General features: G+C 43.0%; 1 protein-coding gene across 1 annotated transcript; it reads left to right on the forward strand.

Annotated features, from left to right (window-relative positions):
• Window positions 1–1,443: 1,443 nt before the first annotated feature.
• On the forward strand, window positions 1,444–16,796 carry mn1b (MN1 proto-oncogene, transcriptional regulator b). Its single transcript, XM_086076763.1, has 2 exons — window positions 1,444–5,854; window positions 15,434–16,796. The coding sequence occupies exons 1-2, from the start codon at window positions 2,353–2,355 to the stop codon at window positions 15,685–15,687; spliced, it is 3,756 nt and encodes a 1,251-aa protein (XP_085932889.1). The 5' UTR covers window positions 1,444–2,352; the 3' UTR covers window positions 15,688–16,796.
• The last annotated feature ends 242 nt before the right edge of the window (window positions 16,797–17,038 follow it).

Below are 17,038 nucleotides of genomic sequence, written 5' to 3' on the forward strand. Positions count from 1 at the left end.
GCTCCTGCAAGCTCTGTGAAAATAAGCCACTAGGTGGCACTGTGTCTGTTTGGTAAAATCCCTCCTGGTTTCCCTCCAAATGCAAAAAGGCTGCTTGACACCAAAGTGTCTGAAAGCTCACGTTCCACAATGGTGGAAATAAATAACCTTAATATGCTGCTCTCGTTTCACAAAAACACAATACACATGTTGTTAAATAAAAGCAGTTTTGTCTAGAAGTTGTTTCATAGCCTTCAGCAAATCCATGTCTAATTTACAAAAAAGAAAAAGAAAAAGATGCACAATAATGGATTAATCTGGTAAATCGTTTGTGGAATATTTAAGGAAAATAGTGTAGACATCAAATCAGACTATATATCTGAAATTAATGTAATCTACTAATATTTAATATAAAACAACACTTTTTTAATGAATACATTTGAGGCACAACAAAAACGGCTATCAAGACTACTCATTTTGACAACCCATCGTGTTAATAATAAAAAAAATAACTCAGGCAAGCAAATTAAAAGCCTACATTTAAAACATTTCAGTGTAACTACAAATGATCCTGGGTTTTATTTATGAAAACAAAAATGTATCAAACGTGTTGTGATTATTTGATTTGAGACAATCAACTAATTGACATAAATGATTTAAAGAGATTCATCATTTTTCATTAAAATAAAAATACAGTACACACAGAATATGTGACACAGACACAAAGCAAGGCAGCAACATATTTGAAGGATTTTTGCTCTCCTTCCGGTCAATGGCAGGTGCGATTTTGATTGGTCTCGTGGGAATGGGCCACACTTTTTTTTTCATTCGGTAATTTGACCGATTTGACATGTCATGAGCCACACTTGATGATAATGTCTGCTTTACACTTACGTTTTATGAATTAGCAAAATCAAGTGACATAATCACACTTAAGAATCAATTGGAATTAATTTTGCTACATTTTTATAGTGAACATTATTTTGGGTTTATTTCTGTAAATCAAGACTTGTTTTATTGTTGTTGTTTTTAAAACCGTTGTCATATGGGTAAGTATATATAAACACACACACGAGTGAAACTTTTCCACTAAAGTTGCCTGAATTATTCAAATGATTTAAGGAATAGAAGGAATTTTGATTTATGCATTATTGTATATAAACCATTCCCCCTCAAATTGTTTCACTGCAGCTCGCTCAGACCCCTCTTTTGAATAGCATACAGTATATATTTTATGATGTCACATTAAAACATAAATAAAATCATAGCAATAAATAGCAATTCGATACGCTCAAACAAAAACAAAGTGTGAAAGTCATTGCGAATGCTGATTTACACATAAAGGTTTACAAATGTCATCTGCTGTGGAAGACCACCTTAAAAGCGGTTGTCCCGCCCCCATGCCTTCTTCAGGCCCGCTGATTGGCTGGGGCGTCATGCATGGAAGTGCTGCTGGAAATGCAAAACTTGTTGCTGGCTCCTGCGGACGCGTTGATCCCGCACACAGCCAAAAGCGGCCAAGCCGAGTGTGTGCGTTCCAGTCAATGTGCTTCCAGCGCGCGCGCGCACTTCAGCACACGAGTCCGTATCCGAGGGTCGCGCACGTTTTGGAGACGAGCAAGGAGCCGAATAGGTACACCGCTTCATCGCAGAGCGAACCTCCACCAGCCAAGTGGAGGATGCTGTCACGCCGCTGCGTGATTGTGGAGTGCGGGTAGTGCACGCCTTGCAACCCAGGGATCAGAACCGGAACCGGGAACACGTCGCTCCGGCGCTTTGGCAGTTGATGGTGGACTTTACATCAAGCCGGACGACTTGCAGTGCGATTAATGATGTTTTGATGGACATTTTTTTCCCCCTATCGAAGCTATAAAGACAGTTTTAACAATACGGCAGAAATTAGACTTTTTTTCCTTCATGCCATCATGGGACTTTACACAGAAAAGGAGCAGTGGGTACTTTGACACCTGACTGGATTAATGCATGATAGGGCTGAATTTTTAATTTCTCAAATTTAGTCATTTTATTTCTTGTGCGCGCTCCTCACAGTTTGGTCGAGGCATGTCTTTGTGTTATGATTACGCCGTACAAATGCGCACAAGAAACTTTGGCGTATCATTAGATAGTCGGACGGCAAGATAAATAAAATTATTATAAATGCATTCGCTTGATCAAATATTATAGTGCAGGTGTAACAAGAGCAGGGATGCCGTGTAAAAATAATTAGGCACAGCTTCCCCTGCGATTTTTAAGAAGTAAAAAAAAAAAACTTTCTTGATTAGTTCAGACTTTTAAATCTAATTGAATTGTAGTTGGCATTGCTTTTGATAACAGACTGCTCTTACTATCATGTGGGATTAATGTCAGAGTAGTATGTTTGGGCTGGAAAAGTTTGGCTCTCAGAATAATAGCAGAAACCCTGGCCAGTCAGACAGACAGAAAAACCAACCGAGACTGAACATGGGCTCCCATTATAAAAGTACCAGTTTTCACACTGGAGGTCCACCTGGAGCTGTGGAGCCCAGCATGGGCCCCATGAGCGACCCGCAGATGCTGGGACTCAACATGAACATGAACGGAGAACAGTATGGAGGTTTTCACTCCCGGGGTCACTCCGACATGCATGCAAGCGGCGGACTCCAGCAGCAGCAAGGATCCATGCATGGATTTTTTAACAACCAGCAACCTCATCAAGGACATCCTCACGGCCATCAACCTCACCCCCACCAACATCATCCTCACTTCAGTGAGAATTTTGGAGGCCCAGAGCCAGGGTCATCATGTCTGCATGGTGCCAGGCTAATGGGCTACAATAACAATGCCATGGGACCACAGCAGGGCTTTGGAGAGGGATTTGATCCTCTCGCTGAGGGACAAGCGGGGGATGGCTTCCCACCGCAGCAGCAGCAGCAGCAGCGACCTGGTAACATGCCTGAGTTCCAACATCACGGTCCTCCGAGTGGCAGCCATGCCGTTCCTGCCCCCTGCCTTCCCCTCGACCAGTCACCTAACAGGGCAGCCTCTTTCCACGGCCTGCCTTCGTCCTCCTCATCCTCTTCTGATTCTCATAGCCTGGAGAGTAGACGGATGCCCAACCAGGGAGCTGTTGAGGGATTAGATTATAATTTCCCCAGCGATCCCCCGTCTGGACATTTCGATGTACCTGTATTTTCACCATCCGAGTCTGAATCGCAGTTACCCCATTTTGGCCCCGGAAGGCCAGTCCCCAGTGGGAATTTTCCAGGAAACCCTGGCATGCCTCGGGCGCCGGGCATGCAGGCCATCTCCAAGGGACACCAACCTCCACCGCCCCAGCAGCCTCAACATGGAATCTTTTTTGAGCGATTTGGAAATGGCCGGAAGGTGCCCGTGGGAATGGACCCGGGGATCAACGCGAGACATCCTCTGATGCAACAGCAACAACAGGCAGGCTTGATAGCTAGACAGAATTCATGCCCCCCTGGCCTCCCCCGACCCCCTCAGGCTGAGTCTGGCTCCAGTAACCCCAACATTCTGGACGGCGGGGTCATGATGAGTGGCCAACACAATCAGTTTGAATATCCCATTCACAGACTGGAAAATAGGGGTCTGCATCCCTATGGGGACCCCATGTTTAATATGCAACAGCCAGCTCCCCTTCCCTCCCAACAGCCCCCAAATCAGAGACTACAACACTTTGACGCTCCTTATATGAACATGGCCAAAAGGCCCAGGTTTGACTTTCCTAACGCGCATGGAGGTGACGGCTGGTGTGGCGGCATGGAAAACCACCTCTCTCCCTCTTCCTACCCAGGACTGCCGGGAGAGTTCACCCCACCTGTGAACGAAGGTTTCCCATCGGGTCCACTGCAGCACACGGGGCCTGAGCCGCAGTCTTTACAGCAGCGGCAGAATGCAGCCATGATGATCAAACAAATGGCCTCTCGCAACCAGCAGCAGAGAATGAGGCAGCCCAGTCTGCAGCAACTCGGTCACCACGGCGATGTGCCTCCGGGCCCACTGGGTCATGGGGGCCCAGTGGGGGGCATGCCTCAGCCCAACTTTGACAGGGAAAACGCAGGCCGAATGGCCAATGTTGAGGGACAGAATCCGCATGTAAATCAGGAAAACTCCTGGTTCCAAGGCTCCCACCCTCCTGGGGAGATGATGTCACGGCGCATGGGAGGAGCAGGAAATGACTCGGGACCCCATGACATGGGTCTCCAGCAGAATGGGCCCGGGATGATGTTCAGGCCAGGTATGGGCATGCAGGAACCCATGAGGATACCCGGAGATGGACACGTACAAGCTCTCCATTCTCCAGGCTTGCACTCGCAGTTCGGCAGCAACATGGGCAACCTCTCCCAAATGCAGTCCCCAGGAGCAGGAGGAGGAACAGGACATCCCAACGCACCAGCAGAGAGGCGACCACCTGAATTCCCTGCGCCTCCGATGGGAGCGCAACCACCATTCCCCTACGGAGGGGCAAACCGTCAGGGCCCAGCTCACAATGTCCCCCAGGGGGTGAACACCTCACCAGGGAGCTACCCTCCTCAGACCGAGTTCCCCTCAGGCCAGCGCTCGTCTGTTAGCAAGCTCAGCGCTCTGTCTCTTGGGAATTTTAACAAAACCAGCGCTAAAGACAGCGTTTTCGGCCAGAGCTGCCTGGCGGCCCTTTCCACGGCGTGCCAGAACATGATCGCCAGCCTTGGGGCTCCCAACCTCAACGTCACATTCAACAAGAAAAACCAAAACGAGGGCAAGCGAAAACTGAGTCAGACGGAGCAGGACATTAATAGCAGCACCTCGAACGGGACTGGCAGTGCTGGGCCTGAATATTTTCAGAGCGGCACTTCTCAGAACAACCAGCTGCCTGGCACTGGGAATAGCAACTCTAAGCCTGCAAGTCAAAACCAGACGGTGCAGGGGGAAGCCAGTGCCCTCTCCCCAAATTACAACATGGACGCTACCCCGTGCAGTGAGGGGAAGGCAACAACAGGGAGTGGGAGAGGGAGAGGGAGGAGAAAAAGAGACAGCGGACATGTGAGCCCTGGAATTTTTTTTTCCTCTGAAAATGGAAACCCTGTTGTGAGTCCAGGCCAGCAAACCCCTTCGGCTGGTGTTGGGGAGAGGGGTGGGGGCACGCCCCATGAGAAACACCTGCAGTCACCCTCTTGGGGGAAAGGTGACCTAATGTTGGGGGACCAGGTTGACCTGATGTCTTCTCTGGACAGTGGCATTCAAAGTGCCGCCAAGTCCGACAGCAGCTCGCCCCGCGTGGACTTTCCTGATGATGTCAGCGCCCACTTTGGCAACGAGGACGAAGTGTCCTCCAGCTCGGATGCCGCCGGCTCCTCGGCCAAGTCCAATCGCAGCCCCATGATCAGCGGCTCACCTAAAATGCAAATAAATGGACAGAAACCCGTAGGCGTGGGCATTAACAATCATACTACCTCGACGCCAGACGGCTACGGACTGAGTGCTGGCGGCACGACGGGCGGCGGTGGTGTGAGCCATCCAGGTACGCCGGGGGTGGAGCAGGTACGCACCCCGTCCAGCACCTCTGGTCAGGATGAGATCCACCCTCTGGAGATTCTACAGGCCCAGATCCAGCTCCAAAGGCAGCAGTTCAGCATCTCGGAGGACCAACCGCTGGCCATGAAAAACGGCAAAAAGAACGGCGATTGTCCCTCTCAGAACGGAGACAACGAGCTGGCAAGCTGCAGCCCCGATGCTGGGAAGGGTTCAATGGGCACTATTGACCTTGACACACTAATGGCAGAGCAGCACGCCACCTGGTACGTGCCCAGTGACAAGGCCATGATGGACGGCTCCGAGGATGACAAGTCCATGGGACTCTGGGAAAAAAACAAGAGCCAAAACAACAACAAAGAAGGTAAGAACATTCTTTTTTAGTTCAACTTTCTCTTGTCTTGCATCCCACATTCAATTTCAGTGATCTGAACTGCAGCACAAGATCCAAAATATGTTAATGGTTTAATGACTGAGGATGAGACTAATATTTTCTTCGTTTTAAATTAAAACCTGTACATAAATTTAATAAAAATAAAAAAATCTCACTCCCAATGACAACAACAAAAAAAGTCCTATTTAATTGACATATATAATATATATTGACAGAACAAAGACTTTCCCTATGGTTTATTTTTTTTAAATAGATTTCCTCTTGTAGTGACACTTGAAAAGAACACCTCAAGAGAAGTAAACATTTCCCGTGGTTCTTTATCTCAGTTTTCAGGGTGAACAACTGCATTGAGAAGATTAATAGCTTTTAGAGGACGTGCGTCTCCGCAGTGGGGTTTCCCTCCTCGCCTTGTTACGTGTTTGTTTATGTTATTACCATGGGATAATACAGAGCGGCTGAAATGGAATTGGCTTTAAATTGGAAGGACAGAATTAATATTCCATTTAGTTTAAATGTTGTTTTTCCACAACTATAATAACATTTGAATTAGATTTAGGTTTTTGTTACTTTAATAGAAAAAAATAACTGCTATTTAATACCAGATAAAGCACTTAACAGTACCATAATTACATACAAATATTAGAAATTAGAACTTCTATTATATGTTGCCTTTTTCTTTCCTTGTATTTGTGTAAAAGTAGTATTGGAAATACAGCCATGCCAAGCTTTGTTGCACAATATACATTTTTCAGTACTCACGTAATTTGGTCAAAAAGGCAAAAAAAAAATGCAGTTAATGATTTCAAGCTTTAATGGTAACGTTTTTTTACATAGTTAATTAAGCTACATTTTTGTTTAAATTACTTTATTCTATATGCACAATTATAATAGAAATAGTATTCATATTATTTTAATTAATAATTACTTAAAATAATAAAATATTAATATATGTATACACTATATAGATAATAGCTTTTACAATTATTCTCTTTATTTATAATTAAATGGTTTATTAATTTCATTGCTGTATTTCCAAGAATTGATTCTAATTTAATTCCCTTGTGTAATTGCAATTAATATGTGTTTGCATTCATTTGCATATATATATATATATATATATATATATAATGAAAATTTGCCGTGTGCAAAATTATGCTTTTTTTTTCCCCAAGTGCTTTTCCCCCTAATAAAGCAAACAACTTCCCTGTCATTGTCATATAACATATAAAAGGCTGTTAACCACCATTAACTGAAAGCATTGACAGGCTTTTGGGTGCTATTTTTTGGTAATAATAATAGGAATATAAATACATATAATTGTATTAGCCACTATCTACCGTGTCTCCGGCGCCTCTTTGTTCTGCTCACTGCAGGCGTAGCGAGAGGTGGGGTGGGGTGGGGTGGGGTGGGGGCGCGCACACTCGCACAGCGAGCTGTGTCTGGATTCGGGGTATATAGTACATTGTTTATATGAGACTGGGTGGCGGCTGGTAACACTAACGCAATAACTCGTAACCGGGGGCTGAATCTCACTTTAACTCGAGAGGAAAATAATATTAGCCTTTTATCATACAAGCCCCTTGTGCTATTTGTTTTGCTTGCAACTAGTTGTCTACCACTCAACTTAATGAACAGCGACTGTAGCCTTTTAATTCTCCTGATTTATTGATGTGGTCTTAAGAGGTGCGCGAGCTCTGCTAATTTATGCAAACCTCAGTGAAAACAACAGTGCCAGAGTAGCGTGTGTATACTTGTGATGCGAGGCATATATTATATACAGTACGCATGAGTGTGTGTTTTTAGACATACTGACGGATGTGCCTGTGACAGAGAGAGCGAGCACTATTTGTCAGTCTGGCTTCCTCACCCTGTTGCATGCGCACACAAATCAGTAGAAGAAGAATAGCCTTTTCTCCTCACCTCCTCTCTCCTCCTTTCTTCCTCCCGCCACCCTCCCTGCATGGACAGAGGAGGCATGCAGCTCGGGAGCGATCGATAGCTAGTTAGCACAAATCACGGCTCCTGACAGTTTTTCATTTGAGTGCTTCAGACAGCAAAGATGGAAAAAATGGTGGAGGTGCATTTGGGAGGGAATGGGCGATTTGAAGATTGAATCTGATGCTTGGGTTTACATCAGACGGAGCAATATAACATCATCATTTAAGATAAGTCCGTGCGCATGTCGCAGTTCCTTAAGAGTGAACGTCCCACAGGGTTTTGTCACTACGAAAACTATCCACCTCAACCAGTCGGTCGGGTTTTAAGTTGTTCATCGAGTGTGCAAGTTTTACCATTCACTGAATGTGGCTTTGTCAAGAAAGGATCATTAGTGTCTAAAATATATTTTCTAGGATTGTGTTTATTTTGTATTACTTTGTTTAAAATGTTTTCATTTTTCAGTAGTTTTTATGGCTTTTTCGATGGAAAAATATTTAATTAAATAATATATTTTTTAATGTATTTATAATTTATATAAATTGGACAGTCAAATTATGTTAAATTATGTTTTGGAGTAGTTTAACTCAAAGAAGAGTCAGAGAGCTTAAAGTGTCATATCCTTGTTTTTAAAGTTTTTTTTAAATTCTGTTCACTATTTCCTCCCAAGTAGTTGTGTACTCACAATGCACCTAATAAAGTAAGTGTAATGCTTAAAACAGAAATTTAAAAGTGTTTTTTTTTTGTAGCCCAGCTGTCACGTGTGGTGTTTATGAGGGATGTGTGCCGCCTTTTTTTTTTGGCCTCCTCTTTCTGTGACTGCTTGTGTATTTAAGTTTTGAAGGAAGTTGAAGTTGAGCTCACCTTCATAAACTTGAATCATGTCAGTTTTCGCCTTCGCTCTTTTTGTAATGTGTTCAGTCTTGATAACAAGCAACCAAAAAAAAATGAGATGGAGGAAGTGAATGAGCTATTTTTGTTTTTCACCACATGCACTTTTTGTGTTAAAATACTTCACAGCTGACCTTATTGAACAGTTCTGCTCTTCACTCGCAGTAATAAGTCTTTTAAAGAGCTCCGATTATGATCAAATCTCTGTCGCTCTGACTTTGACAGATTTGACAAAGAAGGAGCTTGCATGTTACAATACCACTAGAATCTGCTTTAATCCACTCCAAAAAAAAAAAGTTGTATTGATATTTCAGCATTGAGAGCGATCCTGTGAGACTATCTGCTTTTGACATTTCACTACAACAACATCTCAGCAAACTGGGCCAGTAATTTGTATTTCCTGTTTTGAAACGGGGGGGGGAAAAAAAAATTATCAAGTGATTGGCACTTGCTTGCATGTGGGGGGGAAAAACAGCTCGGGGCAGTGCTATGTGCTTTACCTGTCATTACACCGTCTTTCATATTGACTTTTTCAACAACACACGCTGCAAAGCCTCACGCACACTTCTCTCTCCTGGAGTAGCGATAATCATTATGATAATCATAGCAATTAGCTTTGCTGGTATTGTTTCCAAAAGACATAATTCATCTGCAGGCAACTCCCGCAATTTGACCCGGTTATTGACAAGTTTGTCAAGAGTGGAAATGCTTGTTTTTTTTTTCTGCAGCGGATTGCAGCACTATGATTGCATTTAAGCAAAAAAAAAAAAAAGTAAACAGTTGTTATTTTGACTGGACTTTAATGTTGTGAGATTGTTATGAGAGGTATGCGTTCTCATTTTTTCTTTGGAGTTTGCGTGTGTAGGTGTGAATACGTTTTTTTTAGTGCAACTTGATAGTGTAGATGTGTCAGCTGCGGACATAAAGTTTGATTTATTTAGACTGTGTCAGACTTACAACTCCACCCCATCGACCCAGCGGCCCTCGACCTCACCTCTTCCTTGGCCTGGTGGAATGTGTTAACATCATTCGAATGTGTTCAAACAAACACTTACTTGATTTATATTTAGTGCTTCATTTGGAAGAATGCATATGCATATGCATTTGTGTGTGTATATGCGCTAGGTGTCCCACCCCACATTAAAGTTGAAGAAATGTGTCAGGCTATTTGCTTGTTGGATTAAAAAGGAAAAAAAAGCTCATCCAGCATGTTGTTTTCCCAGAGGAAAGGTGTTTGGATGAAGAGGGAAAAAAAACAGTTTCAGTGTGGTAAATGTTCTCCTTGTGCGGCTCAGCGAGTGGGATGCATTTATCACAGTTGCGCAAATTGAAAAGTTATAAAATCAGCGATTGCCAATGTATGTGACACTCATCCAAATGTGTCTTGTTGACTGCTTGCCATACAAAAAAAAAAAAAAAAAGAGCCCGTTTAGTACAAAGCCAGTGAAAGGTGTTGGGTTTCTATGTCTGTGCTTGTAAAAAGGTGTGTATGTGTTCTCAGCTCTCTTGAGGTGTCAGTGTTGTCACATTGCCAGCAGTGGTTATGTTATTTGCCATACAGCTTGTTGTCAGGCGTCTTTAATTTGTATTGAGGAATTGACAAATGACTTATGACACCTGAGCTTTTTCTCCTTGGAGACAAAAAGTGAAAGCTGATTGAGAGAAAGAGAAACGAGTGATAGTGGCAGATAAAAAGTGTCTCACGCTCTCCCTCAAGGGAAGGGAAGTGCTATTTTGCATTCGTAACAATAGAAAACAGCAAAAACTTGACTGTATAAATCACGTTTTGTATTCTTGCATTTAAAATAGCTGCAGCTATCTTTAAATAACAACAAAACAAAAAAAATGGAGAAAAAAAGGAGGATTTTTCTGCAACATGCTGAGACAAAATAGAGACAGAGAAGTAGATCAATATGTCACCGGCTTGGATGACACACTGGACAGGTCATAGACATGCTCGTGAGTTATGAAGCCCCCACTAAATCACTTCCCATGTTCTGCTTTGTGTCTGCTTTCCGAAGTGCGTGCGTTTTGTGGCCGGAGAGGTGAGCGTGTGTGTGTGTGTGTGGGTGTGTGTGTGTGTGTGTGTGTGTAAGTGAGTGAGAGAGAGAGAAAAGGTAACAAACGCTGAGGGCAATGCCTGCCTGGACAAGCTTCTCTTCTCTTCTTTTTTTTCGCCCCCTTAAAGTTGCAGGCCAGAGAACAGAAAGGAAATTCAAACCAAAATAACCTCTCTGCCCTTGTTGGAGAAATGCGCTGTCCACCCCCTTCGCTCCGAGTCTTTGCAGAGATCCTCCTTCTACTGAGGCAAAGGTCAAAGTTTGGGAGTCGGGTGGAGTTTTGGGGGGTTGCATAGGAGCCTCACATGCCCTCCTTTGATAACCTCATGGCTTGAGGTACCTTTTAAGATGTTCATTGAAGTACACTTTGCTTTTCCTTTGGGGCGAGTTTTTACTGATTATCAAATAGGGTGGTCAGATTTTCATAATTAAAAATCTGGACGCGACAGTTTTGCTGAAAATTTAATATACAATAAATTCTCACCAGGATCTTTAATCACTAGTCAATTTGTGGTTGTGTTACTTTAGCTAATGCTAAAATAAAAAGGCTATAAAAGAATCGATTAAAGCGGAAGTCAACCCAAAATATGTTCTTTGCGCCCTCCCTAGTCTAAACAGTGGTATTGTGATTAATATTGCATGTGTGGAATATGATTAAAGCAGCAAAAACCACCCATTTTTATCCATCTCGGAAGGCAGCCATTTTGCCACTTTTGCTGTCTGTCGACTGAAAATGACATCACAGTTGCTCAGGTAACGACCAATCACGGCTCACCTGTTTTCTGAGTTTGATCATGTGATATTTACAAGCTAAAAGCCACGATTGGTCGTTACCTGAGCCCTGAGCAACAATGATGTCATCTTCAGTCGACGGCACAAGGCAAAATGGCCGACCCAGAGTATGGATAAAAACGGGTGGATTTGCTGCTTAATTCATATTCCCCAAACACAATATTAAGCAGAATGCCTTGTTTCGACTTTATATTTTATTTTACTTTATCGTTTTATATTTTATTTTTATTTGATTCATATTTTCTTCATAAAGAAATGTTTTGGGTTGATTTCCAAAACACTTCAAAAAGTTTAGATTCCACACACACACATATACTTTCAATAAATTCTCAAAAGGAACTATTTCTAACCAATTTAATCATTCAGTCAGTTTGGTACCTGCCGGCTACGTTCAGCTAATGCTAAATCCAAGGCTCAAAATTGGACTGTCCCGATTAAACCGGGACATTTGGTCACCCTATGAATGTGTAAAGTAGGACTCCATAGTTGTGAGTTCAAGTCTCGATTTTTTCCGTCTGTGGATGGTGACGGATTCTTTGTGCTGACAAAGACAGAATTCTCACACCAGGCCATCCATGGCGCTAGTTGTTATGCTAAAGGAATCTGACCTGATGTCACACAGTGTCATAGGAGCGGAGGCCTTTGGGTGTTTTTGTCAGCAAGCGGCGCGGTCTGATTGGACCGCGTGGCGTTGAGAGAAGATCGGGTCGCGCCCCCGGGAGCGGGAGGTCAAAGGTGAAGTGTCGTCATGGAAGTAGAGCTTGGGATAGAAAGGGCAGAGCCACGCCGCTTGAGATTCTGGAGCCTGGGAAATCAACGTGACGGCCGTGAGGAACCGGCGCCAAAAAAAGAAGCCTTGTAAAAATGTTAACTCTCTTGCGCACACTTTGTCTCCTCCTGCCATCTTTTTGTTATTCCAAAGCGACAATTCATCGCATCTACTTATTTTACTGATAGTCGTAATACATATATTAACTTCAAAGACTGTTGCGGTTATTTTTAAATGCAAGCAAACAGTCATTGCAAAAATAACGGGGGAATTATTGTCTGCCTCCCCCTCGCTGATTGTGTAGTGACATGGAAAGCTGCGTCAGGCCGTCGGATCCCAGACACACTGGTGTCATGTATGCGCTCCCTAATATATTGTGTGTGACTGTGTGAGAGAGACGGCATCCTCATCAGGCACTAAATAACACAATGTCACACTTGTGAAAGCGATACAAATGAAGCGCATTGAATTTGGTATTTGTTTAGCACATCGCTGTGGTAATCTGCGATGTGTTTAAAGACAATTTACGTGTATTTGCCTCCTCAGGCTGAACGTTCTCCGTTTCTTATTGCTTCTTGCTGCTGCCGAGCTGTGCCTCCCCTCGGATTAATAGGCTACTATTGATATAACCGTGAAAATGAAATCTGTGTTAGTCGCTGAGTAGCCCTAACGGCATAGATCTTATTGGGAGGTTCGATTTCCCTGTGTGTAAAATGTCACGGTGATTTGGGATTTGGACTCTTGTGATGTAGAATTTCACACCATCCTTTCCAGTTTTGAGCAAGTACTCTGACATGGATAATGCTTTCAGTTGACACACGCTACTTTTACCACCATTTAAAAATGCTATTGTAAATGTTTTTTTGTGCCGTCCATTCGTAAATGAATTTTCTATACAACTGTCCATCCTTGCTGGCAATTATATATTTTTGCAATGGAATTATAGACTAATGTGTTTATCTTGTGTTTTAAGGTGAGATTTGAATTTTGTGTGTGCGGAGGCTGATGTCGGTATGGCAGCGGTTGGCGTGTGGTGTGTGTTTGGCCGAACGTGTTGTCAGTTTGCTGTGTGTCAGCAGTGAGCCAGGGGAACGCTTGGCTGCCTATTCAGGCCGGTGCGGACCCCGCTGTGCCCAGCTAGCATGAGCTGCCGGCGGCTGCTGGAGGGCGCTGAGACGAGGGAGTGAGAGTGGGTGGAGGGAGGCAATGTGCGCGGCGCGGGGGGGGAGGGCGGGGTTTTGCCACGCTGAGGTGTATAACCGGACCCTCTGGCAAATGTTAGGTCTCGTCAGCAGCACCTCTGCCGCCGCTCTAAATCCTCATTTCTCCCTCACCGCGTCCGCCCTCTTAACATCTTGCTTCCTTGGGAGAGAGAATTTTACAAAATCCTCGCAGAGTCAAAACGAAACAACAGGAGGCTTGGCTGCCTGACCTTTTACCAAATCCTCCACTTTTCCATTCCAGTGGTCACAGTCCAGACAGGCTGGGGGGCAAGCTTGTGTGTCTGCCTCCCTTGGTTGTCCTTGCTGCATGGCCAGGCTAGGATTTGGGAAGGAGGTGGTGGGGGCATGACAATAGTAAACAAAAGCGCCTACCCACCAAACAATACAGTTTGCATTGGTATGCTTTTTCCAACGTCGAGATTAAAGGATACCAAAATAACAATAATAATTGATACCCAATATGAGTACTCAACTCTTGAGTAGTTACCGATAACAAGTATTAGTGCGGTTGATTAGCCCATTCCGTTTTCGGCAAAAGTTTAGAATTCATAACAAGACCATTTGTCATTTTAATCAAATAGATAAAAAAAGATATATACATTTTCAGAATTTTACCACCATTTTTTACCGTGTGCCGCCACTTTGAAATTTTCGAAAGAAAAAAAGAATTTTCATTTAATAGAATTTTCCCGCCAATTTTGACTGTGCTGCCATTATGAATTTTGATGGAAGATAATGATACCACCAGATAAAATGATATTTGTTGGCATTTCTCCGCTTTCCTATACACTCTCAAAACATTTTTACATTTACCGCCAATTTTCCTTGTGATCTGCCATTCCAAATTTTCCAAGAGTAGTTTACATTTTACGTGTCATTTCACGGATGGCCCAAACATAGGGCCACGACCTTTATCAATATCTCTCAAAACCCTACATTTTCAAAAAAAAAATTAACAAAATGATGGCACACGATCAAAAGTGGAGGGAAAATTCTGAAAATGTATTTTTGTTGGGTTAATTTTTTTCATCAATTTAATTAAAATGACAAATGGGCCAAACTTTTACCAAATCCAGACGGGCTACTTTTGTTACTTAAAATAAAATAAAATAAACATTTTTTTTTCTTCTTCTCTGTGCTAACATAGGCTAGTGCGTGCGTGTCCGTGTTTGTGCAAAGGAGATGGGAGAGTAATCAGACTGGATGTCTTCACACACTTCCTCTGTGCTCTTGGCTAAAAAGAAAAATCCAAAGCACGTAGTCCCTCCATTACCTCCGTCCAAGTTGTGATGCGTCTCTCCTCCCTCCGAGCTTCTCTTCCTCCCTGCCCCGCAGTCCACCGCATATTGGCAGATGATATATCGTTTAGAAAGCACTTCCTGTCCTCGTCAATCTTCCCCTTGACTAAGTTTTTCATTACACGACTCGGAGTGATTTTTCTCCATATGTGCAGCGTGCACCGCGGGCGTCAGCATTAACTCTCTGGCACAGCAGATTTTTTAATATGATGTATAATCAACCTGTGTATAGATTTTCCGGGAAGCCGTTTAATATGAGCCTCCACATCTCAGTGACACGAGGTCGATACGGCGGCGCGGTCATTATACCAATAAATTGGGTCAAGCAGGGTTAAAGGCTAGTGTTGTCAGTGCCCTTTGACCCCTCAGATCAGGGGTCAATACAGATTGAGAGCAAATAAAGGCGTGGAAAAGAAGTGTAACTTTAAGTTTACATTAACACTGCTAATTAATATCACAGTGCGGATTTCGAGTGGGATGTGTAAATGACACTGACTTCATTCAAATGTTTTTAACGCTTCGTCCGCCAGTTGCTAAATGTTGCTCATGTTGCACTTTTTCCTTTCTCTGCTTGCCTGCAGAATCTGAGCTGTCCCAGAGCAAGGCTGGAGTCGGGACCCCCGGGGTCAGCGGAGGAGGAGGAGGAGGAGGCGGCGGCGGGGGAGGAGGAGGAGGAGGAGGAGGAGGAGGAGGGAACCACCTTCAGTGCCTGTCCGTCCACTGCACAGACGAGCTGGGGGACAGTAAGGGCAGAGGCGGGCCCGTTTCTTCTTGGCGCTCTCTGCACTCTGATATTTCCAACCGATTTGGGACTTTTGTGGCGGCACTGACTTGAATCAAAAGCTGTCCCACCACAAAAGGAGAGGGCAGATGAAGATCAGAGACAAATGACAAAGAATGATAATGACAAAATGTGGAAAGTGCAGGCATCCTTTGCCTGTTCAGGGAGAGAATGACTTTAACGTATAAATGCAAACACACACGCACACACACACCACATACACACACAAATACCATTTTATTGTCAAAACATGCAGTCACTCGCTCAGACACTGCGAGGGCCCAACTCAACGATGCCCGATCTGGAAAACCTCAAATCTTCATGTATATTTTTTCTTTGCTTTTTGTTTGTTTGTTTGTTTGTTTTGAAAAGTATAAACTTGTCAAGCGATGATTATGAGATAGCAAAAGCAGATATATTCAGTTGCCACTGGCTGTAATTGTGTAGCAGTGTTGACACGTGATGTACTTGGCAGGCTGAGTTTTTTTTTTTTTTTTAATGATGTTAGTAAATATGGCCTTTCTGCTCACCTCACTTACATGTAGAGCTCTAATGTAAATATATATGATCCCATTGTAAGCAACTGTTGCCCAAAAACTTTCATCTGACTTTGGCCTGTTTTGATCATTTTTGTCCATTTTATTTGAAGTGGAATGAATACAGAAGATGGCTAAACATGCATGAATGTATGTTTTTCTTTTTCTTTTTCTTTTTCTTTTTTCAAATACAACAATTTGCCTCCATGTCCAAGCAACTTTTTACCTGTATTATTGCTGCTGTTCATTTATGTTGTAAGAAACTTCTCCTTTCATATTCATGAGCTCAACCTTGTATACAATTCAGCCAATGGGAACTGAAAAGGAGGCATTTGCATTGTTTTAATAAGGGAATTGAGAAAATGGCTATTGGTATTGCACATGTATAATAAGATAAAAAAAAATGCTGTGTGTTGGGCAATCTTGTAATCTTTAAATAAAGCTTCTGTTGAATTTGAATTTCTGAAACAATAGATGGAGGACTGTGACAGCAATTTATGAACTGATTTTTGTTTACTTTTTAAAAGATAAGTAAAGTGCAGTCGTCTGTTTTCCTGCATATTGTATATATCTGTATATGTTTTATTGAGTAACTAAATAACAATAAATATGACGTTAAAGGTGGAACTTTGTTACCGGTCTCTATATTATTTTTTTTCAAAACAACATACAGTATGTAAAAAAAAGAAGAAGTTATTTTCACGTGTTTACCTTGAGGATCATGATCCAATGCAAAATGTCTGCAGTATATTTAAAATGACAGCTATGACAAGTAAGTTGTAAACTGAAGCACACCAAGTGACAGCATGCAGGTTAGGGTAAAATATAAAAACCAGAAGTAAGCAATGGTGCGGAATGTGTATCTTCTT

Source organism: Leptonotus elevatus, chromosome 5 (assembly GCF_054856555.1).
Source record: "Leptonotus elevatus isolate MCC_2025b chromosome 5, RoL_Lele_1.0, whole genome shotgun sequence".
In the NCBI taxonomy this organism is placed as follows: Eukaryota; Metazoa; Chordata; class Actinopteri; order Syngnathiformes; family Syngnathidae; genus Leptonotus; species Leptonotus elevatus.

What these genes read in the sequence shown, in the direction of transcription:
- mn1b (XM_086076763.1), top strand. Translation starts at nt 2,353, where the DNA reads ATGTTTGGGCTGGAAAAGTTTGGCTCTCAGAATAATAGCAGAAACCCT. An exon ending in CCAAAACAACAACAAAGAAG is followed by an intron (nt 5,855 to 15,433) that starts GTAAGAACATTC and finishes GCTTGCCTGCAG; the next exon opens with AATCTGAGCTGTCCCAGAGC.